Consider the following 26,040-nt stretch of genomic DNA (forward strand, 5'->3'; position numbering starts at 1 on the left):
AAGGGCTTCATTGTTTGTTGGAGGGATAGCAATTTTACATTGTAGAAAAATATGCAGGATAGGAGCATATTTTTCCAGTCATTTTCAGAAAATAATATCTGCCACATTTGTACTGCAGAATTTGCCTTAGTCTAGATCATGGTGCTTACTTCCCTGTTTTGTCATTTAGTGTGTGCTTTTTCTTCTGTATTTCTTTTAAATTGGTCATTGGGGAGTACCTGGGTGGCTCAGTTGGTTAAGCGTTCAACTCCTGATTTGGGCTCAGGTCATGATCTCATGGTTTGTGAGATCAAGCCCCATGTCAGGCTCCGTGCTGCCAGCATGGAGCCTGCTTGGGATTCTCACTCTCTCTCTCTCTCTCTCTCTGCACACCTCCCCCCACCCCCAAATAAGTAAACTTTTTAAAAAAAGAATAAAATAATTGGTCATTGGATTCAGAAGCTTGATGCAGTATAGTTTTGACCTTTTATATCTATATCTTTTTGTATGTTTTTGAGGGTAGGGTGGCAAGACATTCATAGAAGGCCAGGACCACTTTACTCTGTGTTTTTGGCTTAAGAGTTTCTAGACCATACAAGTAATGTGAATTCCAGCTTCAAACCTCATTACAGGTTTATAGTTAGAAATATCTTTCAAGATTCTTTTTTTTTCTTATGGCTTTATATCTAGTAGGATGGCCAAGAAAGGCATATATATCCCTAGTGTCTTTCTCTGTAGGGTATTTTATTTCCTAGGTGACCAACTGAGTATGCTGTATTTAGAGCATCCTAATTTTATTTCAGGGGATGTCTTTCATTTGTAGACTTTCCCCAAGATCTTGGGAGTTGGTCTTCCAGACCAGAGTTCAGATGGTCATTCTGAATCCAGGCCTGAAAGCCCCAGGATTTGACATAGTCTCTCAGGGTGGGCCCAAGCCTCCAGTGTTTACTAACCTTGTAGATTTACTCTTTCTTGTTGCCATTGTTTTTTTGTCTGCAAATGTTTCTTTTACTTTCTGGCAGATAAGGATGATTTCTAAAAGATATTTTCTGTATTTTGTGAGCATTTTTAGATGTCTTCTACTAGGAGCAGTTTCAGTGTTGATTTAGTTTTAAAGGATAGAAATGGATGATAACTAATATATTTTATTCTGAAAAAAGTTAGGAAGCACATTCTTAATTTTGATATATAGTTGGCAAGATTTGCTATGTGTTTTTGGAGGTAAATGCCTATTCACTTTTGCTCATTAAGTTTTCCTTTTAGTAAAATTCAGAATTTCAAGTTTAGCAAATTTAGGATTAATAGGATAGAACTTTTTAAAGATTTTATTTTTAAGTAATCTCCACACCCAACGTGGGGCTCAAATTTACAACCCTAAGATCAAGAGTTGCGTGTTCCACCAACTGAGCCAGCCAGATGCCCCTGATAAAATATAGAATTTAAAAAATTATCATGTTCCCTGTAGAAAACATTGGAATATCAAGACATATTAGATTTTACCTCTTAAAACAGGAACTGAGTATATAAAAAATAAGTTTTCATCACTTTAGGAATCAGTTATTTGAAATCACTTCTTTGAACGACAGTAGTTACAGAGGAAGTGCCAGTCTTTTGACACAAATCTAATGATACCAGTGTAGAGACATCATGGATGAAAGACTTTTCACTCTGGATATTGTTTTGTTTACATTTTGTTAGGAAATGTGCCTGTGGAATGTGGGAAATTGGAGATCCTACCTAAAATTAAAGGGCCTTGAGTGCTATGAAATTGAGTGAAAAGAAACCTGAAAAAATGAGAGGGATGGAGGCATTATAATACTAAAAGCAGCATGTTTTTGGGTGGCATTTGCTTTGGCTCAATGTCAAGTGGCCCTGGCTGGCTGACTGCTCTGTTGGGATGGGATCCACCTTTCCACTCTGCTGAACAGCTCTGTATTGATGTAGGAACGCCAAGGCACTTGGCTTTTCTTGGCCATCATTTTGGTTAGTTATGTCCCACATTATCCCTGCAGAGCACTCAAAAGCAAACCAGGTTCAGCAAGGTCATGACTTCTCCAAGGTTATTTCCTGAGTCACTGCAGAGGCAGGAAAAAAGTCTGAGCTTTAGACTGCAAAGCAAGGGATACTTCTCACAAGGAAAATGATTTTAAGTGTGTGGGAAGCAGAAATAATGTAGGATAGGTATCTAGAAATAGAGATAAGTTGGTAGATCAGTAAATTTTCTGGTACCCCCTATGATAAAACCCTAAATTTGAGGTTGTTTTCTTGGATAACTCCAAGATTTTCCCTGTTTTATTTTTCCTTTCTATTCCTGTTATCATAACCTTAGATCCAGTCCTTTCATTTCATGTCTAGACTATTCTAACTATTTAGCCATGAGTTAATAATCAGTTTCCCTTGCTTCATTTCAAAAGCAGTAATTTTTTAAAAGTATTGTTCTTATATGTCAGTCCTATCTTTCTAATCCTTTACAACCTTGGCCTTCTGGACATTTGCCCCTTGAAGAAATTCCATTTGCCTTTAGCATCCCATTAGCCTCGGATTTAAGTCTCTCTGTGATATGTTCTCAGCCTAAATTTAGAATGATGCTCTCCCCATACTATATGATGCTCAGATCAAATGGGTTATTGGTTTCTCCTCAAATCTGGCAGCATCTTCTGCCAGTTGTTCCAGCTCTTCTCTCTATTCCTCAGTGATTGCCACTTACCAAAATCCTTCCCATCTTTTAAAATCCTCCAGATATAAACTTGTCAGTGTAGCTTTCACTCCTAATGTAATTTCTGTTGCTCTTGTTTTTGCCCTTACTGTATGTGTGTTACTCTGTGGCACCGGTCACATAATATCTTGAATGGGAGTTGTGTTGTATAATTACCTTCTCCCTTTTCTGGACCAAATGTTTTCAAGGCAAGGGCATGTTTTAGTCCTCTCTCCAGCTCTCATGTGGCCCGTCACAATGATTTCCATATGGTAGGCTCAGTAAGTACATATTGAAGAATGTGGTTATCTTGGGCCACATGGTTCTCAGATTTGTTGCACTGTGTGAGACAGCTGATAGCTGAAAACATGCCAACCTATCTCTGGTTCTCATAGTGAGTGCTCGTATTATTCAAGGCCCTGTTTTTAGATGTCATCATTGCAAGAAGTTTCTGTGTGTTCACTCTAGAAATTGTTAAACAGTTTATCCTCTAGTTTATCCTCTGTACTTGGGGTGTCCTTTTTAAACCTCTCTGAATCTCTGTCTAGAGTGCTTTGTAATTTGTGTACAAATCTGAGTCCCCTCATCTGATTGTGAGCTTCTTAGGGGGAGGAACTAAGTCATGATTCTTGGTGGCCCCATAAACCAGCTTATTGTCTGGATTATGGGGGCCTCCTAGCATGGATGTTTATTCTGTGTCTGTGCATGTGCATACTGCTCCTGATCCTTTATTATCATCTTATTTACCAGACGGTCAGACTAGTCTTTTTCTCCCCTAGATTTTGATTTCTGTGGATTATTCCTAAATGACCTTTGTTCTGTATTAGCAAAGTATATATGATATCAAAAAGAAGTAAAGTTTCACTTCCTACCCCGCTACTTAAAATAATCTCTAGTTTTAGAAAGTAGAACATCCTTTGGATTTATATTCACGAAGACAGGACTTTTTTATTTTAAAAAAATTTTTTAATGTTTATTTTTGAGAGAGAGAGAGAGAGAGAGAGAGAGCGAGCAGGACAGGGGCAGAGACAGAAGAAGACACAGAATCTGAAGCAGGCTCCAGGCTCTAAGCTGTCATCACAGAGCCTGATGCGGGGCTCCAACTAACGAAATGTGAGATCATTACCTGAGCCAGGGTCGAATGCTTAACTGACTGAGCCACCCAAGTGCTCCAAGACAGGACTTTTTTAAACTTTAAATGGCATACTTAGCCTTTTGAGCATTTTTTGAGTCCTTGCTATGTATGGAACATTTGTGTTCGATGTTGAAGATAAGAATTGTTCTAATTTATGGTCTCTGCCCTGAAGGAGTTTAGTGGATTTTTCCTATTCACCACTTATCTCCACCACCAAGGTTGGGATTGACTTGCCTTTCTTTGTGCCTTGTATCTTACACATACAATAAATTATATGCCTCCACATCTGGCTTCAACTAATAATCTATAAACCCCTTAAGGGCACATGTTCTATTGTACTTATTATTTTATCTAACACAAGCCCTAACATAGTATAGGCGTTAATGAATGTTTTTTTAATGTTTATTTATTTTGAAAGAGAGAGCATGAACAGGAGAGGGGCAGAGAGGGGGGCAGAGGGAGAATCCCAAGCAGGCTCCACACTATCAGTGCAGAGCCCAATGCAGGGCTCGATCTCACAACCCATGAGCTCATGACCTGAGCTGAAATCAAGAGGTGGATGCTTAACCGACTTTACCCAGGCACCCCATGAATGCTTATTAAATAACAGTTTTCCAAGCAAAGATATGAGCAAATGCAAAGGCCCCAGGGTAGAAAGAACCTTAGTATGTTGAAGAATGGATAACAGACCAGTGTGACTGGAACATGGGGGAATTAGTGATTCATGATGAGGTCAAAGGGAGTAGGAACAGATCATGTAGAGCAAAGGTTCTCAAAGGTGATGGCTGTGCTGTATACTGGCATCCACTAGATGCCAGTTTCACCCTTTCCTCCTAAGTTGTGACAAACAAAAATGTTTCTAGACATTGACAAGTGTTCCCTGGGGGGTAAAATCATTCCAGGAAGAAACACTGATATAGAACCTTATAGATGATTTTACTGTGTTTTATTTTAAGTGGAAACAGGAAGCCACTGGAGAGTTTTGAGCAGGGAAGTACGGTATAATAATTGAAATTTTAAAGAGGAGAGTGGGTTGTGAGGGACAGGAGTGAAGCAGGGACTTCTATGGCGGGAGTAGCATCGAGGACCAAGGATTGCTGAGTGATGTGAGGGAAGCAGGAGAATTTGAGCTGGACCTTGAAGAGAGAACGGATTTAACCAAATAGCAAGACTTAGAGTACCAGTTTGAAAAGTGTTGCAGAATGTGCAAGGCGCGTTTAAGGTATGATGAAGTTTCAGGACTCTTTGAGGGCTCCCATCACCGTATCAGATGCAAAGCCTCAGCATGGAGAGCCAGGTGCCTGTCGTGGCTGATAATCTGTCCTATCTGACTCGCTCATCTGCTACTGACTTTCCCTGCTCCCTCAACATTCCAGCCTGGATGAATGGCACCAGCACCGCACTTAAACACTGTCTCTAGCAGCATTAAGGATGGATGGGAGAGGTGCCAGAGAGGAGTGGTTAGGAGGCCTCTGTATAATCCAAGTAGGCTATTATGAAAATCTGCAAAAGGCAAGGGGTAAGAACAATTCACATGCTATTTTTGAAACATTTGTATATTTTGTACAGTACTATTTCTATTAAAAGTTTTCTATATTTCTTACAGTACTACTTCTACTAAAAGCTCCAATATTTGAGGGGTGCCTGGGTGGCTCAGTCGGTTAAGTGTCTGGCTCTTGATTTAGGCTCAGGCCATGATCTCATGGCTCATGTGATGGAGCCCCGTGTCAGGCTCTGCACTGGCAGCATGGAGCCTGCTTGGGAATTTCTCTCTCTCCCTCTCTCTCTGCCCTTCCCCTGCTCTCACTCTCAAAATAAATAAATAAACATTTAAAAAGTTCCAGTATTTTTATATTATTTTCATTCCATTCAAATCTAGTTATTCAGATACCTTTGGCTAAAAAAGACATCTTAGAATTGGCTTGTTGTCACATGGATAGGTTTGTTTTGCAGGAACAACTTCTCTAACAGAACCATTTGGGTTCTGGGTCTTTATGCCAATAGTTGGGGCACCATGAATTTTTTAGCATAGCTTTTAGCATTCTGGTCAACAGTTATGTCTCCAGTGTTTACTGTATGTAAGACGCTGTACTGGCTAGACATTGTAAGCCTTGAACATTAAAATTTGGCAGAATACATTGCTTTTTCCTCTTTGGTCTCCGTCTCCTTAAAGTCTCTCCCACCTGTCCTATTACTTTAGTTGGACCTGTGTCATCTCGGACCTGGACTGTGCTGTCATGTCTGTATCTCTGCCTTCAATCTTGACCACTTCCAGTATGTCCTCTACAAAACAAGAGAGCCATCCTTCTGAACAGAAATCTGATCATATCACTTGCCTGCTTAAAAACTTCTAATGGTTTCACACTGCTCTTATGATAAGAATTCCAAAGTGTTAGCAAAACATCAACGTTTTTAACTTCTGTAGCCTTATTTCTTACCTCTCCCATCTCCTCCTCTGCACCAAATCTATTTCATTTTCTCAAAATGGCAGCTTATTTGTTTAGTTTTTTCTCCTGCTTCCCCATATCTTGCCACAGCTGATTATGGCTCACATTTTAGGACCCAGCTTAAATACCACCTCCTATGCAAAATGTCTTTGACTTTGGGCTTAGTACCCTTTCTGGATGCTCCCATAACACTCCAAGCTCACTCCAACTATAGAACATTGTAATATTGCAAATACCTCTTGATTTGTTCAGCTCTAGCACTACATTGTAAACCACTTGAGGGCAAAAATCGTATATTATCTGTGATTTTACTTCCAGGATCTAGCATAGTGTCATTGAATGAATTAATTAACATTCATTCATTTATCCAACAAACGTTTATCTAGCGTGTTTACTCTTTGATGGGCACTGCACCAGATTCTGGGGTTTCAGTGGTGGTCAACAAAAACACACGTGGTCCCTGTCCTCACAGAGCTTCTGGTTCATGAGGATGATAGGTATTATTCAAATGATCATGCAAAATGTGACAATGCAAATGTGGCTAGTGCTGTGAAGGAGAGGTGATGGCTTTAAGAGTCTACAAGAGAGGGTGTGGCCCCCTTTAGGAACTGTGGTGGCTCTTACACTGAGGTTCAAGCATTAGTAGGAATTAGCTAAGTGAGGCTGGGTGGGAAGAGTATTCTATTCAAGCACAGGAATCGCTTTGTATGCATAGGCCTTACAAGAGAAAGTAGACTGACAAGAATGAAGGCCTGACATAATCCAGTGAGGCTACAGTGAGAGTGGGAGGGTTGAGGATGGAGAAGGAACCACACAGAGGCAGACCTGGCAGGGCCTTCAGGTCATGTTGATTATTTTCCCTTTCTCTTAAGAGTATCAAGAACTCTCAGCATGGTTGAGGGAAAGGAAGACTTTTTGAGGATAATTATGTCAAGGCACACAGTAATTATTATCTATAATTGTTTTCTCCCAGAACTTTTATTTATTTTGGTGGTTTTGCATAGCTTCCTTTGTATTCATTCTACTGTCTACAATCCCCATTTCACCCTCTTTGGTATTATGTGGTCCCTTTTTGTTAGTCTCCAGGACATCTAATTCAAACTTTTGTTTTTTTTCAAATAGAGCAAGAAAGCATAGCATTGGCTCATGGTAGCCTATGTGACTTTGTCTGCAACAACTACTCTTTTGACCCATTAATCTAGCCTTAGGTTATTACAGTTTCCTTGATGCCAAGATTTGGGGATCCTCTCTGTTAATTACCATGTTGGTACCTCTAATATGGTTTTGAGTGATTTAGTCTAAATAGGGCTTGAAACTATGTAATATTTCCAGCTGTTGTCCACCTCCCCTCCCCTCTCTGCCCAGGTGATTCACATTCCTGCCAATTAACAAATAATGTTTTAATTGTTTTGCTATGACTAATTAAGAGTCTATAGTTGCCATTCAGAAGAATGTATACATCCTATTTGTCATTCATTTTTTGGTAAATATTAATTGAGAATTGACTATGCATCATGAACTCTACTTAGGTATTCAGGATAGAGAGAATAGACATAGTCCAGGTCTTCCTGTTTCTTGCAGTCTAATGCCAAAGACAGCTAAATACACACATAATTTCAAAACAGTGTGAGGAGCGCTGTGGTAAAGGAAAGCATAAAATGAAGGGAACACAGAGGAGGAAATCTAACCTAACTAGACTTACCCATCTCACCTGGGCTAAGGCAGGAAAACTATAAAAAGTTAAAAGCTGGTTGAAGTCTTAAGGATGAGTAGGACTGCTTCAAGGTAAGAAGAAGGAAGAATAGGGGTTTTTCCAGGGAAAGGGTGCTATATGGGCAAAGACACAAATGCATTAGTACGTAAGACATATTGAAGGAATTGCATATGGTTGAAAGTGGCCATGGTATAGGAGCCAGGCAGGGGAGAAGTGAAAGATGAGGCTGCAGACGTGAACAGAGGCCAGATCATGAATGGTCTATAGTTACATCATCATAAGACACATCCACAAGCAGGAGTGAACAAATCCTATAGATTCCACCTTAAAGTATAGCCAGAATTCCAACACTTCCTGCCATCTTGACTCCTACCACTCTGGCTCTGGCCATCACAATTTCTTGCATGGATTATGATAGTCAACTCCTACCTGGTCTTACTTTCCTTGACTTTCTTTAGTCTGTCCTAACCCAGCAGCCATAGTGTTTAGAACATAAGCAAGTCATGTCATTCCTCCATGTAAAACCCTCCAGTGGAGTACCATCCTGCTCAGTGTACAAAGTCTCATAGTTCTACTTAGTACTTAGTACTCTTTAAGATACTGTCAGTTTATGTTGTTTATTGTTGTCTCAGAACAGAAGCACCTCGAATATGGGAGCTTTTGTCTGTTTCATTCACAGATATTCCATTAACACGTAGAACTGTGCCTATAAATAAGTTGGTAGTCAGTATTTCTTCAAGGAATGGAATGACTGAGACCCAGATGTATTATGATCCTCACCTCATTAGTTATTGTTGAACAGGTTTATTTTAGCTCATCCCCACCCTTTGCTCTCCTTTCCCCTACCTTATCTCACTCCCAATTCAAACCATATGCTTTCAAACCATTTGTACCGAAATGAATTGGCTTTATGAGTATATATTAACCTTTGTCTCCCAAGGACACTTTGTTCATAGTCTTAACCTGGGCTAAGTCAATATATGTTCTTCTTTCTTGGGTCAGCTACCCTTGCCTGTGGTGAGTTCTTTGAGAACATGATTGGACCATGTTTGCAAGCCAGGGGTGAAATCTTGGCTTTTCGGTGAGAGGAGAGCAGTGTTCTGACTAACTGTAACAGGATCTGAATGATAACAGTCATCAGGTTCCTGGTATAAATCACATTCTCATTTTGTAAATCCAGCATCTCCGTTCCCTCAGACTGGTCGTACTCTGGCCCTTGGTGCTGCTGCTTCCATGCTGTGAAAATGGACTGCTCTATTTTCTCAGCCTCCATAGGGGTATTAGGCATTTGATTTCTTCATAAATAGAGCAGAGAAATATAACCGCAGAATAACACTGTGGACACATTTAACAATATTTAGTTAATGAGTAAAAGAGCTAGACCTTTTGTTACATCGTCTGCTCTTCCAGTCAGTAAATGTTATCATGACCATTGGGCAGTGTTTGAAATCAGCCTATTCTGATTAAGGCAGTATTCGTTACCTTAATGATAATGGTTCATAGGTTATTAAACAATTATTTTCATATACCATGAAAGGTGAGAAATAGTCATACATACCTTCTCAAGGTTGCTTTTAGATCTTTGGTCCTCATATTCTGAATACTGTCTAAATGAACAGCATATTGCGAAATGGTCAAAAACAGAAGGATTAGTGCCAGCCTTTAAGGTGCCTGTTGTGCTTATGTTAATAACAACAACCACTGCCACCACCACACCATCACCATTTTTTGAACTCCTACTATGCTAGAACTACTATCTTTTAAGTTTCTGTAAGATGCTTTGCCTCTGTTACTTCACTGAATGGTTCCAGTAACTCTTCAAGGTAGATATATAGCTCCAATTTTCTAATTACAAAATTGGACACAGAGAGGATAATTAGCAATAAGCAAATGATAAGTAAGCTGTGACCGCAGTAAAGTTAGAGGAGGTGTCTTGTGGCAGCTTTGTGTTTAATTGTAGGGGGGGGAGGGTGCGTAATGTGAGGAAGATAAAGTCGCCTTCCTTGGGGAGCTCACCTTGAGGTAGGTATTTTTAGCAAGCAAAGAGAGTTGGGGTTATTTGGTAATCTTAATTCCCATCTGGAAATAGGATGAGATAGAAGCACGAGCATCTTCTCCATGTGGTTTTGTTACCTCTTTCTACAGAAAGGAGCTGGATATCACCTGGATCTCTTCTGGGTGGCCATCCTCATGGTGGTGTGCTCTTTCATGGCTCTTCCGTGGTATGTGGCTGCAACTGTCATTTCCATTGCTCACATTGACAGTTTGAAGATGGAGACCGAGACTTCTGCACCTGGAGAACAACCAAAGTTTCTAGGAGTGAGGTATGTTAAGTCAGAGGAAAATAGCTCTACAAAACTTACCATGCCACATCTATATGTCATTCAAAGGGAATGAGCAAAACTGGAGGAGAAAAGGCTGGTGATGATTAACTTATTCCTGTACTTGCTGTTCCAGAAAAGACTAAATTTCCATTAGAAAGAAAGTCTTCCATAATTTTTCGAGTTCACTTCTTACGTTACATATATTTCCTTTGATTAATGAAAGGCTAAACGACGCAACGTAAAACTGCAAACAGCCCATCCATTTTCTTGAACATGCAGCTCATTTTGGTGCTGTGGTACGTACTCTATTACAATCCTTTTTAAAGGTCAAACTCTAACTTTTCAGCTCTGTTGAGACGCCTCAAAACTCATGGGTCTGCTTATGATTTTTAAGATTCTATTAAGGGAAAGGAACTCTGATTTTCCAGTTCATCTTCTGTCTCCATAAGCACTGAGAAACCTTGACCTCCAGCTGTTAAGTTTGGGTAGCCAGGAAGGGCTTGTATAAGACCTTTATCCTGTGTTGAATACTTTTTGCAGCAAACCCTGCTCCTAACTGCTTGGGTGAATAGCTCACAGGACAGAGCCATTGTTTCCCACGCCACAACAGTGGGTGATTCTTTCCTGGGGGCTGGGGGAAGGGGTGTTGGATGGGAATCCTATTTGTTAAAAAGTACTCTTGTGTTGTAGATTTGGAAATTAGACTGATGGGATTTATTCCACTTATGAAATTTCCCTGAGCTGTTTGTTAATTAGAATGTAGGACAATGTGATATCTGTCTCCCATGAAAGAAGGTGTAATTACACAACAGTACAAGTTGTTTAAAAAATAAGGGCTTCAAAGAGGCCAGTAATTGATGGACCAGGAGCAAGTGACTTTTTTTTTTTTTTATATATTTATTGTAAAAGAAGCAAAGGATTTAGAAGAATCACTTTTCTCTTGATGAATTCAAATCACATTATACAATAGAAGAAAATTTTGTAGTTCTGTTGAGCTTATATGCTGTACTTGAGGTATTCATTTATATAAGATATCAACACCTTTGCTGTTTTAGTCAAACATTGGTTTGTTCATCGTGCAGTCTTTTTTGAAGGTGAAAAGACAAGAGCATGTTTATGAAAACAAGAAGTCAATTGGTAATCTTTTGATTTGGTTTCAGAGAACAAAGAGTCACTGGAACCCTCGTGTTTATTCTGACTGGTCTGTCAGTCTTTATGGCTCCCATCTTGAAGGTAAATATGTGAAATACTTGCCTCTTCCAGATAATTGGATATGTGTAGAGTAGAATTCCTCATCTGCAAGATTCTCATCAGTTCTGTGACACACTGAAGCAGAGGTCAGGTAGAATGAGGACTTTAAAAACTTATTTTGATGTTCTTCTCACTCCTTCTATTATTATTATTATTATTATTATTATTATTATTATTATTATTGTAGTTATTTGGTTGAACTGTATTAAGTTACCAATACCCAAGCTTTTTGACCTATGTAAATGGCAGTTCCATACAGGTCAATCTAACTGATCTCCCCTCCTCACTATGTTTCTTGCTCTCCTTATATCCTTTCTTCCCATCACTTTCCATCTACTTGTTCCTAAATCCTGCCTCCAGTCCCCCCATATGCACACAGACTAGACTCCTGGATAACATGAATTATCATTTTGTAACTTTTCTCCTATTCTTAATTATTGCTGACAGTATTTAATTATTGCCTAGGAGAATAGAGTAAAATTATGATTTATGACTAGAAAACTTTAGAAATGAACTTTTAAAGAAGAAAAATGATATGGTAGATTATTTAGAAAGTTAGGAATCAAATATATAGGTTTGACTGATGGGGTGAATATCTACAAAAATAGATGAATATGAGCTATATGGGAAAACCTATTTAAAAGAAATAGGGTGAAAAGAGAAGGTGTAGCTGTCATGAAGCTTCCATTTGTGTGTGTGTGTGTGTGTGTGTGTGTGATGTAAGCATTTTATTCTTTTTTTTTTCTATTAACAATAGTGGCTAATTATTGATAATTTTTACTTTAGGCTTTGCATCACAGTACAAAGCATGCAAATTACCTATATACCTAGAAGCTATAAACAACCACTGTTGATATATCCTTCCAGATTTTTCTCTGAAAATTTTTGTTTATTTTTTTTTGAAGTTTATTCATTTATTGAGAGAGAGAGAGAGAAAGAGAGAGAGAGAGAGAGCGCACATGCAAGTGGGGCAGGGGCAGAGAAAGAGAGAGAGAAAGAGAGAGAGAACCTCAAGCAGGCTCTGCACCATCGGCACAGAGCCTGATGCAGGGCTTGAACTCACAAATCGCAAGGTCATGATCGAGCTGAAGTCAGGCGCTTGACTGACTGAGCCACCCACGTGCCCGCATTTTGTGTTTATTTTTAAACAATTCTAATTTTTAAGATTTTTTAAATGCTTGTTTAATTACACAAGTTATGGAGCAGTACATTCTTATAGAGAATTCAAACAATATAGAAGTATAGAGACCAAAAGGCAAAAGCCCTCCTTTTCTCTCAAGTTGACACATTTATAAGTCAGTTGCCATTGAGATGAATTTAAGGAAAGTGGAACTATAATTTCTTAACCTATAGCTTAGACCAGCTTTGCCCTCAGGGTATTTAGATTAATGCATACCTTATGTACAAAATACTTGGTAAGTAGTTAAAAGATATAAATATTCATCTCTTGTCCTTGGTTTCCACAATGTCAGCTAACTGATTTAACTGATTTCTGACTAGAATAATGAAGGAATATATATTTCACATAACACATGGGAAAGTAAAATCAAAAATAACCTCAAAGTTGTTTCTAGTTACATATGGAGGACTCTACAGGTCAGGGTGCTGGGTGGCTCAGTCGGTTAAGTGTTCAACTCTTGATACTGTCTCAGGTCATGATCTCATGGTTTGTGAGTTCAATCCCTGCATTGGGCTCTGTGCTGACAATTCAGTCTGCTTGGTATTCTCTCTCTCTTCCTTTCTCTCTGCCCCATCTCCAACTCGTGTGTGTTCTCTCTCTCTCTCTCTTTCAAAATAATAGACTTAAAAAAAAAAAGAGAGTACAGGTCTTACATTCTACAGGGACAGAGAGAAATCTATTACCACTTTTGCCAGTGCAAACCAAGTTGTGGGGTTGGTTTGAAGTTGTGAGTTTCACAGCATCAAATCCACTACCAAAAGGCTTTTTGTTCCATTGTTGCCCCTTAGCTACCAGCACATCAACTGGTGGAAAGTGTAATGACAGCTTTTTACCACAGAGGCAATGGAACCTCTTTTTGGACAGATCCATTTTTAGAGAGGTCATTGCAGGCAATTGTGATCTCATGTTGTGGGAGGATCTACTAAGAATGAATTTGCCCCTGGGTTTCCTAACGGTGGACTTACACAACACAACTGCAGATTTTTCTTTTTTAATAGGGTCTCTTAGTTACTAGTAGAGGATAAATAGAAATCTTTCCATCAGTTCAAATGTACCTGTCAGTCCCCACCCATTTTTTCTTTTCTTTTTATATCATTTCTTTTCATTAATACAGTATAAAATCCTAACTCAAAAAGTCAGATGTGTTTAAAGGCTTTTTTTTTATTACAGCAAATGGGCTTTAATCTTGGAGAATCTGTCAGCTGAGTAATCATGTACGATCCCAAAGGGACACAGAGAACAGATACTGTATAAATTGCTATTTTTAGGAAGAGATGCAAGACATTTTCAACAACGCCTCTTCCTGACTATTTTCTAACCCTGCACCCAAATATGGCTGCAGAGGAGTTAAAGCTGAAAGCCCTTTTGTTCTTTATTTTACGATGAATCTTTTTGCCCTGATATGCAAAGCATCTTAGTATCTGCAGGAGCAGATTAGAATGCAGAGAAAGGAGAAAGAGAGGTACAAGGGATCAATGAGCATGAGTTCCTTTTGACCTTCCTTAAGCTCACCCTTGTTCAGCTGCTAATGTTCATAATTATGGCTATTCCCACCTGGCAACTCTGAGTCCATGCAAAGAGTCATTGTAGGAATCAGCAAGAAAGGTAGTTTAGCGAACATTTTTATTAGGCAAGGTTTTGCCCAAAATGTGGGAAATGAAATTATTTTGTTAATACAGTTTCCAACATATTGTGGGTAACCTCAATTTGAAACGAGCAAGAATAAAGCAGTCCAGCATTGACAATTGTGATTCCTTAACTTCAGTAAGTAGAACTATTCTTTTTTTTTTTTTTTTTTTTTTTTTTTTTTTTTTTCATTTATTTTTTTTTTTTTTTTTATTTTTTAATATATGAAATTTACTGTCAAATTGGTTTCCATACAACACCCAGTGCTCATCCCAAAAGGTGCCCTCCTCAATACCCATCACCCACCCTGCCCTCCCTCCCACCCTGCCCTCCCTCCCACCCCCCATCAACCCTCAGTTTGTTCTCAGTTTTTAACAGTCTCTAATGCTTTGGCTCTCTCCCACTCTAACCTCTTTTTTTTTTTTTTTTTTCCTTCCCCTCCCCCATGGGTTTCTGTTATGTTTCTCAGGATCCACATAAGAGTGAAACCATATGGTATCTGTCTTTCTCTGTATGGCTTATTTCACTTAGCATCACACTCTCCAGTTCCATCCACGTTGCTACAAAAGGCCATATTTCATTTTTTCTCATTGCCACGTAGTATTCCATTGTGTATATAAACCACAATTTCTTTATCCATTCATCAGTTGATGGACATTTAGGCTCTTTCCATAATTTGGCTATTGTTGAGAGTGCCGCTATAAACATTGGGGTACAGGTGCCCCTATGCATCAGTACTCCTGTATCCCTTGGATAAATTCCTAGCAGTGCTATTGCTGGGTCATAGGGTAGGTCTATTTTTAATTTTCTGAGGAACCTCCACACTGCTTTCCAGAGCGGCTGCACCAATTTGCATTCCCACCAACAGTGCAAGAGGGTTCCTGTTTCTCCACATCCTCTCCAGCATCTATAGTCTCCTGATTTCTTCATTTTGGCCACTCTGACTGGCGTGAGGTGGTATCTGAGTGTGGTTTTGATTTGTATTTCCCTGATAAGGAGCGACGTTGAACATCTTTTCATGTGCCTGTTGGCCATCCGGATGTCTTCTTTAGAGAAGTGTCTATTCATGTTTTCTGCCCATTTCTTCACTGGGTTATTTGTTTTTCGGGTGTGGAGTTTGATGAGCTCTTTATAGATTTTGGATACTAGCCCTTTGTCCGATGTGTCATTTGCAAATATCTTTTCCCATTCCGTTGGTTGCCTTTTAGTTTTGTTGGTTGTTTCCTTTGCTGTGCAGAAGCTTTTTATCTTCATAAGGTCCCAGTAATTCACTTTTGCTTTTAATTCCCTTGCCTTTGGGGATGTGCCGAGTAAGAGATTGCTACGGCTGAGGTCAGAGAGGTCTTTTCCTGCTTTCTCCTCTAAGGTTTTGATGGTTTCCTGTCTCACATTCAGGTCCTTTATCCATTTTGAGTTTATTTTTGTGAATGGTGTCAGAAAGTGGTCTAGTTTCAACCTTCTGCATGTTGCTGTCCAGTTCTCCCAGCACCATTTGTTAAAGAGACTGTCTTTTTTCCATTGGATGTTCTTTCCTGCTTTGTCAAAGATGAGTTGGCCATACGTTTGTGGGTCTAGTTCTGGGGTTTCTATTCTATTCCATTGGTCTATGTGTCTGTTTTTATGCCAATACCATGCTGTCTTGATGATGACAGCTTTGTAGTAGAGGCTAAAGTCTGGGATTGTGATGCCTCCTGCTTTGGTCTTCTTCTTTAAAATTACTTTGGCTATTCGGGGCCTTTTGTGGTTCCATATGAATTTTAGGATTGCTTGTTCTAGTTTCGAGAAGAATGCTGGTGCAATTTTGATAGGGATTGCATTGAATGTGTAGATAGCTTTGGGTAGTATTGACATTTTGACAATATTTATTCTTCCAATCCATGAGCAGGGAATGTCTTTCCATTTCTTTATATCTTCTTCAATTACCTGCATAAGCTTTCTATAGTTTTCAGCATACAGATCTTTTACATCTTTGGTTAGATTTATTCCTAGGTATTTTATGCTTCTTGGTGCAATTGTGAATGGGATCAGTTTCTTCATTTGTCTTTCTGTTGCTTCATTGTTAGTGTATAAGAATGCAACTGATTTCTGCACGTTGATTTTGTATCCTGCAACTTTGCTGAATTCATGTATCAGTTCTAGCAGACTTTTGGTGGAGTCTATCGGATTTTCCATGTATAATATCATGTCATCTGCAAAAAGCGAAAGCTTGACTTCATCTTTGCCAATTTTGATGCCTTCGATTTCCTTTTGTTGTCTGATTGCTGATGCTAGAACTTCCAGCACTATATTAAACAGCAGCGGTGACAGTGGGCATCCCTGTCGTGTTCCTGATCTCAGGGAAAAAGCTCTCAGTTTTTCCCCGTTGAGGATGATGTTAGCTGTGGGCTTTTCATAAATGGCCTTTATGATCTTTAAGTATGTTCCTTCTATCCCGACTTTCTCAAGGGTTTTTATTAAGAAAGGGTGCTGGATTTTGTCAAAGGCCTTTTCTGCATCGATTGACAGGATCATATGGTTCTTCTCTTTTTTTTTGTTAATGTGATGTATCACGTTGATCGATTTGCGAATGTTGAACCAGCCCTGCATCCCAGGAATGAATCCCACTTGATCATGGTGAATAATTCTTTTTATATGCTGTTGAATTCGATTAGCTAGTATCTTATTAAGAATTTTTGCATCCATATTCATCAGGGATATTGGCCTGTAGTTCTCTTTTTTTACTGGGTCTCTGTCTGGTTTAGGAATCAAAGTAATACTGGCTTCATAGAATGAGTCTGGAAGTTTTCCTTCCCTTTCTATTTCTTGGAATAGCTTGAGAAGGATAGGTATTATCTCTGCTTTAAATGTCTGGTAGAACTCCCCTGGGAAGCCATCTGGTCCTGGACTCTTATTTGTTGGGAGATTTTTGATAACCGATTCAATTTCTTCGCTGGTTATGGGTCTGTTCAAGCTTTCTATTTCCTCCTGATTGAGTTTTGGAAGAGTGTGGGTGTTTAGAAATTTGTCCATTTCTTCCAGGTTGTCCAATTTGCTGGCATATAATTTTTCATAGTATTCCCTGATAATTGTTTGTATCTCTGAGGGATTGGTTGTAATCATTCCATTTTCCTTCATGATTTTATCTATTTGGGTCATCTCCCTTTTCTTTTTGAGAAGCCTGGCTAGAGGTTTGTCAATTTTGTTTATTTTTTCAAAAAACCAACTCTTGGTTTCGTTGATCTGCTCTACAGTTTTTTTAGATTCTATATTGTTTATTTCTGCTCTGATCTTTATTATTTCTCTTCTTCTGCTGGGTTTAGGCTGCCTTTGCTGTTCTGTTTCTATTTCCTTTAGGTGTGCTGTTAGATTTTGTATTTGGGATTTTTCTTGTTTCTTGAGATAGGCCTGGATTGCAATGTATTTTCCTCTCAGGACTGCCTTCGCTGCATCCCAGAGCGTTTGGATTGTTGTATTTTCATTTTCGTTTGTTTCCATATATGTTTTAATTTCTTCTCTAATTGCCTGGTTGACCCACTCATTCGTTAGTAGGGTGTTCTTTAACCTCCATGCTTTTGGAGGTTTTCCAGACTTTTTCCTGTGGTTGATTTCAAGCTTCATAGCATTGTGGTCTGAAAGTATGCATGGTATAATTTCAATTCTTGTAAACTTATGAAGGGCTGTTTTGTGACCCAGTATATGATCTATCTTGGAGAATGTTCCATGTGCACTCGAGAAGAAAGTATATTCTGTTGCTTTGGGATGCAGAGTTCTAAATATATCTGTCAAGTCCATCTGATCCAATGTATCATTCAGGGCCCTTGTTTCTTTATTGACTGTGTGTCTAGATGATCTATCCATTTCTGTAAGTGGGGTGTTAAAGTCCCCTGCAATGACCACATTCTTATCAATGAGGTTGCTTATGTTTATGAGTAATTGTTTTATATATCTGGGGGCTCGGGTATTTGGCGCATAGACATTTATAATAGTTAGCTCTTCCTGGTGGATAGACCCTGTGATTATTATATAATGCCCTTCTTCATCTCTTGTTACAGCCTTTAATTTAAAGTCTAGTTTGTCTGATATAAGTATGGCTACTCCAGCTTTCTTTTGGCTTCCAGGAGCATGATAAATAGTTCTCCATCCCCTCACTCTCAATCTAAAGGTGTCCTCAGATCTAAAATGAGTCTCTTGTAGACAGCAAATAGATGGGTCTTGTTTTTTTATCCATTCTGATACCCTATGTCTTTTAGTTGGCGCATTTAATCCATTTACATTCAGTGTTATTATAGAAAGATACGGGTTTAGAGTCATTGTGATGTCTGTATGTTTTATGCTTGTAGTGATGTCTCTGGTACTTTGTCTCACAGGATCCCCCTTAGGATCTCTTGTAGGGCTGGTTTCGTGGTGACAAATTCCTTCAGTTTTTGTTTGTTTGGGAAGACCTTTATCTCTCCTTCTATTCTAAATGACAGACTTGCTGGATAAAGGATTCTCGGCTGCATATTTTTTCTGTTTAGCACACTGTAGATATCGTGCCAAGCCTTTCTGGCCTGCCAAGTTTCAAAGGAGAGATCAGTCACGAGTCTTATAGGTCTCCCTTTATATGTGAGGGCACGTTTATCCCTTGCTGCTTTCAGAATTTTCTCTTTATCCTTGTATTTTGCCAGTTTCACTATGATATGTCGTGCAGAAGATCGATTCAAGTTACGTCTGAAGGGAGTTCTCTGTGCCTCTTGGATTTCAATGCCTTTTTCCTTCCCCAGTTCAGGGAAGTTCTCAGCTATAATTTGTTCAAGTACCCCTTCAGCACCCTTCCCTCTCTCTTCCTCCTCTGGGATACCAATTATGCGTATATTATTTTTTTTTAGTGTATCACTTAGTTCTCTAATTTTCCCCTCATACTCCTGGATTTTTTTATCCCTCTTTCTTTCAGCTTCCTCTTTCTCCATAACTTTATCTTCTAGTTCACCTATTCTCTCCTCTGCCTCTTCAAGCCGAGCCATCGTGGATTCCATTTTGTTTTGCAATTCATTTAAAGCGTTTTTCAACTCCTCGTGACTGTTCCTTAGTCCCTCGATCTTTGTGGCAAGAGATTCTCTGCTGTCCTGTATACTGTTTTCCAGCCCAGCGATTAATTTTATGACTATTATTCTAAATTCACTTTCTGTTATATTATTTAAATCCTTTTTGATCAGTTCATTAGCTGTTGTTATTTCCTGGAGATTCTTCTGAGGGGAATTCTTCCGTTTGGTCATTTTGGATAGTTTCTGGAGTGGTGAGGACCTGCAGTGCACTTCCCCTGTGCTGTGGTGTATAACTGGAGTTAGTGGGCGGGGCCGCAGTCCGACCCGATGTCTGCCCCCAGCCCACTGCTGGGGCCACAGTCAGACTGGTGTGTGCCTTCTCTTCCCCTCTCCTAGGGGCGGGATTCACTGTGGGGTGGCGTGTCCCGTCTGGGCTACTTGCACACTGCCAGGCTTGTGTTGCTGGGGATCTGGCGTATTAGCTGGGGTGGGTAGGCAAGGTGCACGGGGGCTGGAGGGGCAGGCTTAGCTCGCTTCTCCTTAGGTGATCCACTTCAGGAGGGGCCCTGTGGCAGCGGGAGGGAGTCAGATCCACTGCCGGAGGTTTGGCTCCGCAGAAGCACAGAGTTGGGTGTTTGCGCGGAGCGAGCAAGTTCCCTGGCAGGAACTGGTTCCCTTTGGGATTTTGGCTGGGGGATGGGCGGGGGAGATGGCGCTGGCGCCTTTGTTCCCCGCCAAGCTGAGCTCTGCCGTCCGGGGGCTCAGCAGCTCTCCCTCCCTTTGTCCTCCAGCCTTCCCGCTTTCCGAGCAGAGCTGTTAACTTATGACCTCCCAGACGCTAAGTCGCGCTTGCTGTCGGAACACAGTCTGTCCGGCCCCTCCGCTTTTGCCAGCCAGACTCGGGGGCTCTGCTTGGCCGGGGAGCCGCCCCTCCGCCCCGGCTCCCTCCCGCCAGTCCGTGGAGCGCGCACCTCCTCGCCGCCCTTCCTACCCTCTTCCGTGGGCCTCTAGTCTGCGCTTGACTCCGGAGACTCCCTTCTGCTAATCCTCTGGCGGTTTTCTGGGTTCTTTAGGCAGGTGTAGGTGGAATCTAAGTGATTGGCAGGACGCGCTGTGAGCCCCGCGTCCTCCTACGCCGCCATCTTCCAGTAGAACTATTCTTTACTTCAGGAATCACATCAGCTGATTTCAGATCATGTGCCCTTCTTACCCTTGAAATTTGGTGGGTTATAAGCATCCACTACAGAATTGTTGGTAGCTCATGTGAAAAGTCAATACAAGAACAAGCGGATGTTGAGGGTACAGTTTAACTAGAACCTAAGTTATGACTAAGTAAAAGTCAGGATTAACCATTAACCTCAGAATTCACACAGAAAGGGGTATCAGCGGTTACTTTGGAGGAGGGAACCTTTCTCCTCCACCATTTGACTAATGTGTGTTTTAAAGGAACAAGTGACAACTTTAGAGAATGGTTTTACTTAAGAGTCTGCCTTTGAAAGGCAGATCAAATGAACAGGATCAAGAAAAAATATGTGGCTTTCGCTTTTTAAAATGACATGGCTCAACACCTTCCCTGCTCAGTTCCCTGCATCCCCACAGGCTTAGCGGCCTCAGATGATGTAAGTAATTTTCTCCCTGCATTAAGCAGGGTGGGTAGTTGTTGCCTGAGCCTACTTATGCAGGCTTACTTTGAACATGAAATTTGTGACCTCTGTCTTGATCTCTTTGCTGAAGTCTGTCTTTTTACATGGAAGAGTGTAAGGAATCATAGCGTATTAGCTTTAAGTTCATGAGGATACCCCGTGACCTTAGCTAGCTGCAGTCATACGTGCCTCAAATCCCACCACCGATTCAGTACAGAACTGTGGGGAAGCAGGAAGAACTGGCTTCCCAGACCGGTTAAACAGTTTAGATCTGTGTCTCTGCAGCAGAAACACTGCCTGTTAAGCTAGTGTTCTGTATGGGGAAACTGGGGGAGACCACAGAGCAGCAAAAAAAGATGAAAGACAGTTCCTAGAGCTTTCTTTTCTCATTCTTTTGGCAAGCTTAAAGAAATAAAGATCAAGTAAAGTTCACTGCTACTTCTGTTGCCTTTGCTTGAATTAGTTCATTTTTAACATGAGGCGTAGCCAAAATTTGTCTTTGAGATTTGTTTAGGGTTCTAAAATGTAGAGGCTAGCGTTTAATTTGTATCTGGCAAGCATTTGTCGAGCTTCTACAATATGCCACACATTGTGCTCAGTAACAGGGAAACGAGGAGGGGGGATAGTGAGGACGAGGAAGATGATGGTGGTAATAGCCGCTTACATTTACTGAGGTTGGCATTGGACCAAGAGCTCTGCACTGATTTTTTTTTTTTATTTAGTTCTCCAATAAAACCTATGAAAAATGTACATATAATTGCATCCATCTTACAGATAAAAAAATATATATAAATAACTTGCCAAGTCACAAGGTTCTTAAATGGTAGAGCCAAGATTTGAACTCAGGCAGTTCTGACTCCAAAGCCTGATCTCATAACCATCATGGTTTATTGCCTTTTAAAATAAAACGGTATTGCCCTCAGAGAACTCATTTACTTTCATTTCCCATGAGTTGATCTTCCCCAGCTTCTTTGATCCAATTTCCAGTTCTCTTATGTAGAGAGAAATGTGACATTTTCACAAACTTCATCATAAGTCATTCCATGGCTTCTTCAATGACTAGGGACCAGATTGCAAGGCGGCACCTTCCTTATGGTCCCAGATTTTTAAAGCTGAAGGGCATTAGGATGTTATTTTCATAACGTATTCCTGAAGACAGTCACTATAGTTGAAAGAACAACATTGCAGAGCTTATATAAAACCGAGGCTTCAAGTCTGACCTTTGCAGCCATCCTTCTGGCCTATGCTGCTGCCCTACCCCCACTACAGAGGACCAGAGGGGGCTAGGCTGGGCAGTTGCTAGTGATGGTTCTGATGCAAATAATGACATCAATACCACATTTATCATTTCTTGGGTGTCTATTATGAGCCAGGCCCTGAACTAGGTATTATGTAATCTTTATCATAACCACTGTATAGATGAGAATACTGGAAATAGAAGGGGACAGTTTTCTCTGAGTTCCACAATGGGTAGAGCCAGAATTGGAACCCAGGTCTGTCTAACTTCTATGCTTTCATGTTCTCAATCAGTACCTCATTCTAAGTTTTACACATACACACACATACACACATACACATACAAAATGACTATTATTCTGCTGGGAGGCTTCACTCCTCTACTGAATTCTGTACTGTGGACAACCCACTACCATCTACCTTTCTTATTAAATTTACCCTTTCACATTTTTTTCTTATGGGAATATTCTAACACTATCAGAAAATCAAAGAGAGGGCTAAGTAAAAAAGAGTGCAACTACATTCACTAGAATTTTAAAAATTTGGGGATGTAGTCTGAGTATGTGGAATCTTCATTGACTTCAATTTAATTTTTCTATCTGGTTGTAGGATCAAGCATTTAACTTTTTCATTTTTAATGTTTATTAAAGGCATTATAATATTTATTTACAATTAAGCCTTTTGGTTTTCTGGGTACATTTGTATAATTTTGTTTGCATAATTTTATCATTTGGCATTTCTTGAAGTGCCTGTGAATCTAGTATTTCTTGTGTCTTTTGAGTTTTTATTTCTCCTGTCTTGCTTTATAAAAATGTCTACCTGCTACTGCTATGTATATTATACTAGTTTAACTTAAAATGGGATCACATCTTTTTAAAACATTCTTTTTTTTCTTCCTTTGGGAAATTTTTGTTGTGATGCATTTTTAAGGATTGACCTTTTGATATGACTCATGAACCAAATCCAAAACAAAACAAAACAAAACAAAACAAAACAAAACAAAACACCAAAATCCTCTAACCCAGTAATTCTGTCAGGTTTCATCAAGATTTCCAAACTGAAAGATTTTTATTAAGACACACTGCACTATCTTAAAGAAAATGGTCAATTTTGTAAGACATCTGTATCACATTAAAGATGACCCCAAAATTGAATCAATAGCCTTCCTTATATGTGCTATTTCCTTTTCACCAAAGAATATTTTTTTAAAAAACATCATCATGGGGCACCTGGGTGGCTCAGTTGGTTGAGCGTCCAACTCTTGATTTCATTGCAGGTCATGATCCCAGAGTTGTGGGACTGAGGCCCACATCAGCATGGAGCCTTCTTGAGATTTCTTCTCTCCCTCTGCCCCTCTCCTCAACTTGTTCACTCTTTTGCTCTCTGAAAAGAAAGAGAGAGAGAGGGAGTCTGTTTCTTGGCGGGGGGGGTGGGGGGGAACAAAAAAAACCCCATCATCATATGTAAGGCTGTTATCCTACCCATACCCCATTCTGAGTTAATGGTACCTTCTGATTTTATTTTATGGTAGATTTGGTGAAATCTATCATAAATTCAGAGAGAATGGACCCCAACACCATAGCACAACTTTCCACCACTCTGGTGCTAGAACTGTAATAGAGAAAATATTTGGCTAAACTTAGGGGAGGGGTGGAGATAAGGCTCAATATCACCTTTGTGATTACTTTCTTTCAAGCCAGAAAAAACACTTCACCCAGATTAAAAAGTAACTACTGCAGGATTTCTAACTAGTTGCCCAACTGTAAAAGAACTATACTTCTCTTTTCCCCTTCTACCTTTCTTTCCTTCCCAAGGTATTAGAAATGAGATAACAGGAAAGGAATCATCATATATTAAAGGAAAATGGGAGTGCCCTTGCCTGCAAAAGACATTTTAAAAAGTTTAAAAATGAGTGAAAGCTATGAAATGGTTTCTTTGTTAGTTACTTTTTGGTCAGTTCGTACAGAGGAATGGAAATGTGCACATTCTAAAGCAAACAAGGCACATGTCAGACCTCAAGTGCTTGAATGTGACGTGCTCACCTCTTTGTGGTGACTGTTAGGTATTACAGCACACGTGGCTTCCCTACCACTCTGGCCGCCCCTCCCACCCCTTCAGCATTTAGTGTCATTTTTTTCTGAGATCAAGATCAGATTAGCTATGTTACAATTATTAGTTTTTTTTTCTAGAAGAATCATGTGATATTCTGTGTAAATAAATATATGTATTACATATAAATTTAGTAATTCCTATAGCTAGCCAATAACAATTGGAGATGATAATGACATATTTTGAGTATACTAATTCCCCAGTAGGGGTCAAAACTACAAAACTGTTTCATTTTATTTATTTGTTTATTTATTTATTTGTTTGTTTGTTTGTTTATTTAATGTTTACTTATTTTAAGAAAGAGACAGTGCATATACATGGGGGGAGGGGCAGAGAATCTTCTTGCTCAGTGTGGAACCCGACACAGGGTCTGTCTCGGGACCCTGAGATCATGACCTGATCAAGAGCTACTTAACTGACTAAGCCACCCAGGTGCCCCAGATACAGAGCTGTTTTAGGTAATTACAAGGAGAGGCTGGTAGAAATTGTGCTTCATTTAATACATGTAATAGTTCTTTAAAAATTACTCTGAAGTCATACTGTTTTCTGGCTACAATAGCCTCCTTTATGTAGAATTGGTAAGATGGGACTTAATTGATTGTGGTTTTTGAAAACTGAAATTACTTGCACTTCTTTTCAGAATCCAAGCTTGAGAACCTTTTGTTGTTTAAATAGAAGACTTCCCAGAAACAGAATCATCCTTGTTTCCACAGTACTCAGGACATTTCAAAGGTCTAGGAATAGATAAAACTGAGGGAAGATGGCTTTGCAACTTCCCATTGCTAAAATACTTTGTATTAGTACAAAAGACTCTTGCTAATTACTGCATTAAAATTATTAATTCACTTTTTAAAGATGTGTATTACTACATGTGTGTAATGAGTTGCTTCTGTATGCTCAATGCTCCTTTTAAGCAGTGTTCTCATTATTTAGTCCTCTTAATATTCCTTAGAGAAAGAAAGGGGACAGCCACTTCATGCTTGGTTCATTGAGAGAGGCATTTACACACCAAGCCAATAGATCATTTGGCAAAAATTATTAAGGAAAAAATCAACAGGCTGTTGGAAAGGAACTTGGTCTCAGGAGCTAAGCAACCGTCTGCTTCTCTTTCTACCTCACAGTCCATGCAAACATCTGGTTTACATAATCTTTCCTTTTAAGGGGAAAGGAAAACAAACTTTTTTTTCCCATTAAAAAAATTATTTTTTGAGGTCATGCATGCTCATTGTTTAAAAAAATGCAAACAGGATCAAATGAAAGTTGAAAGTCTCCCTCCATTTATTTCTAGCACAGAGTTTAGAAGTTTATCATGATGAGTATTATTATGTCCTATCTTTTAGTTTCAGATTTGGCTTTTTTTTTAACTATACTTCTTCATTACTGTTTTTATTATTGTTGTTTTTAACCTCTCTCTGACTTTTTTTTTCTTTCTAGTTTATTCCCATGCCTGTACTGTATGGCGTGTTCCTGTATATGGGGGTAGCATCCCTTAATGGTGTACAAGTAAGTTTTCTATAGCAATCTAAGTATAGTTGTATTTTTTCCAGTAGTAATAGTAGTCCAGTAACAGATCTTTGAGGAAAAGTGCTACTCATTAACTGCTGAGTTTTTTAAATGCATATATTTACAGAAAACAAACTGGTGGTTGCCAGAGGGGAGGTAGGTCGGGGGATGGGTAAATTCGAGAAAGGGAATTAC

At 39.6% G+C, this 26,040-nt stretch overlaps 1 protein-coding gene across 5 annotated transcripts in view; it reads left to right on the top strand.

Annotated features, from left to right (window-relative positions):
- Positions 1–26,040, top strand: part of SLC4A4 (solute carrier family 4 member 4) — a 360,563-nt gene that overhangs the window by 318,889 nt on the left and 15,634 nt on the right. For all 5 annotated transcript variants that reach the window (XM_060654905.3, XM_078446043.2, XM_078446044.2 and 2 more), the window contains exons 19-21: positions 10,116–10,294; positions 11,455–11,527; positions 25,777–25,845. In XM_060654905.3, the coding sequence (XP_060510888.1) occupies positions 10,116–10,294; positions 11,455–11,527; positions 25,777–25,845 (321 nt within the window). The remainder of the gene's footprint in view (positions 1–10,115; positions 10,295–11,454; positions 11,528–25,776; positions 25,846–26,040) is intronic.

This window comes from Panthera onca, chromosome B1, assembly GCF_046562875.1.
Source record: "Panthera onca isolate mPanOnc1 chromosome B1, mPanOnc1 haplotype 2, whole genome shotgun sequence".
Taxonomy (NCBI): Eukaryota; Metazoa; Chordata; class Mammalia; order Carnivora; family Felidae; genus Panthera; species Panthera onca.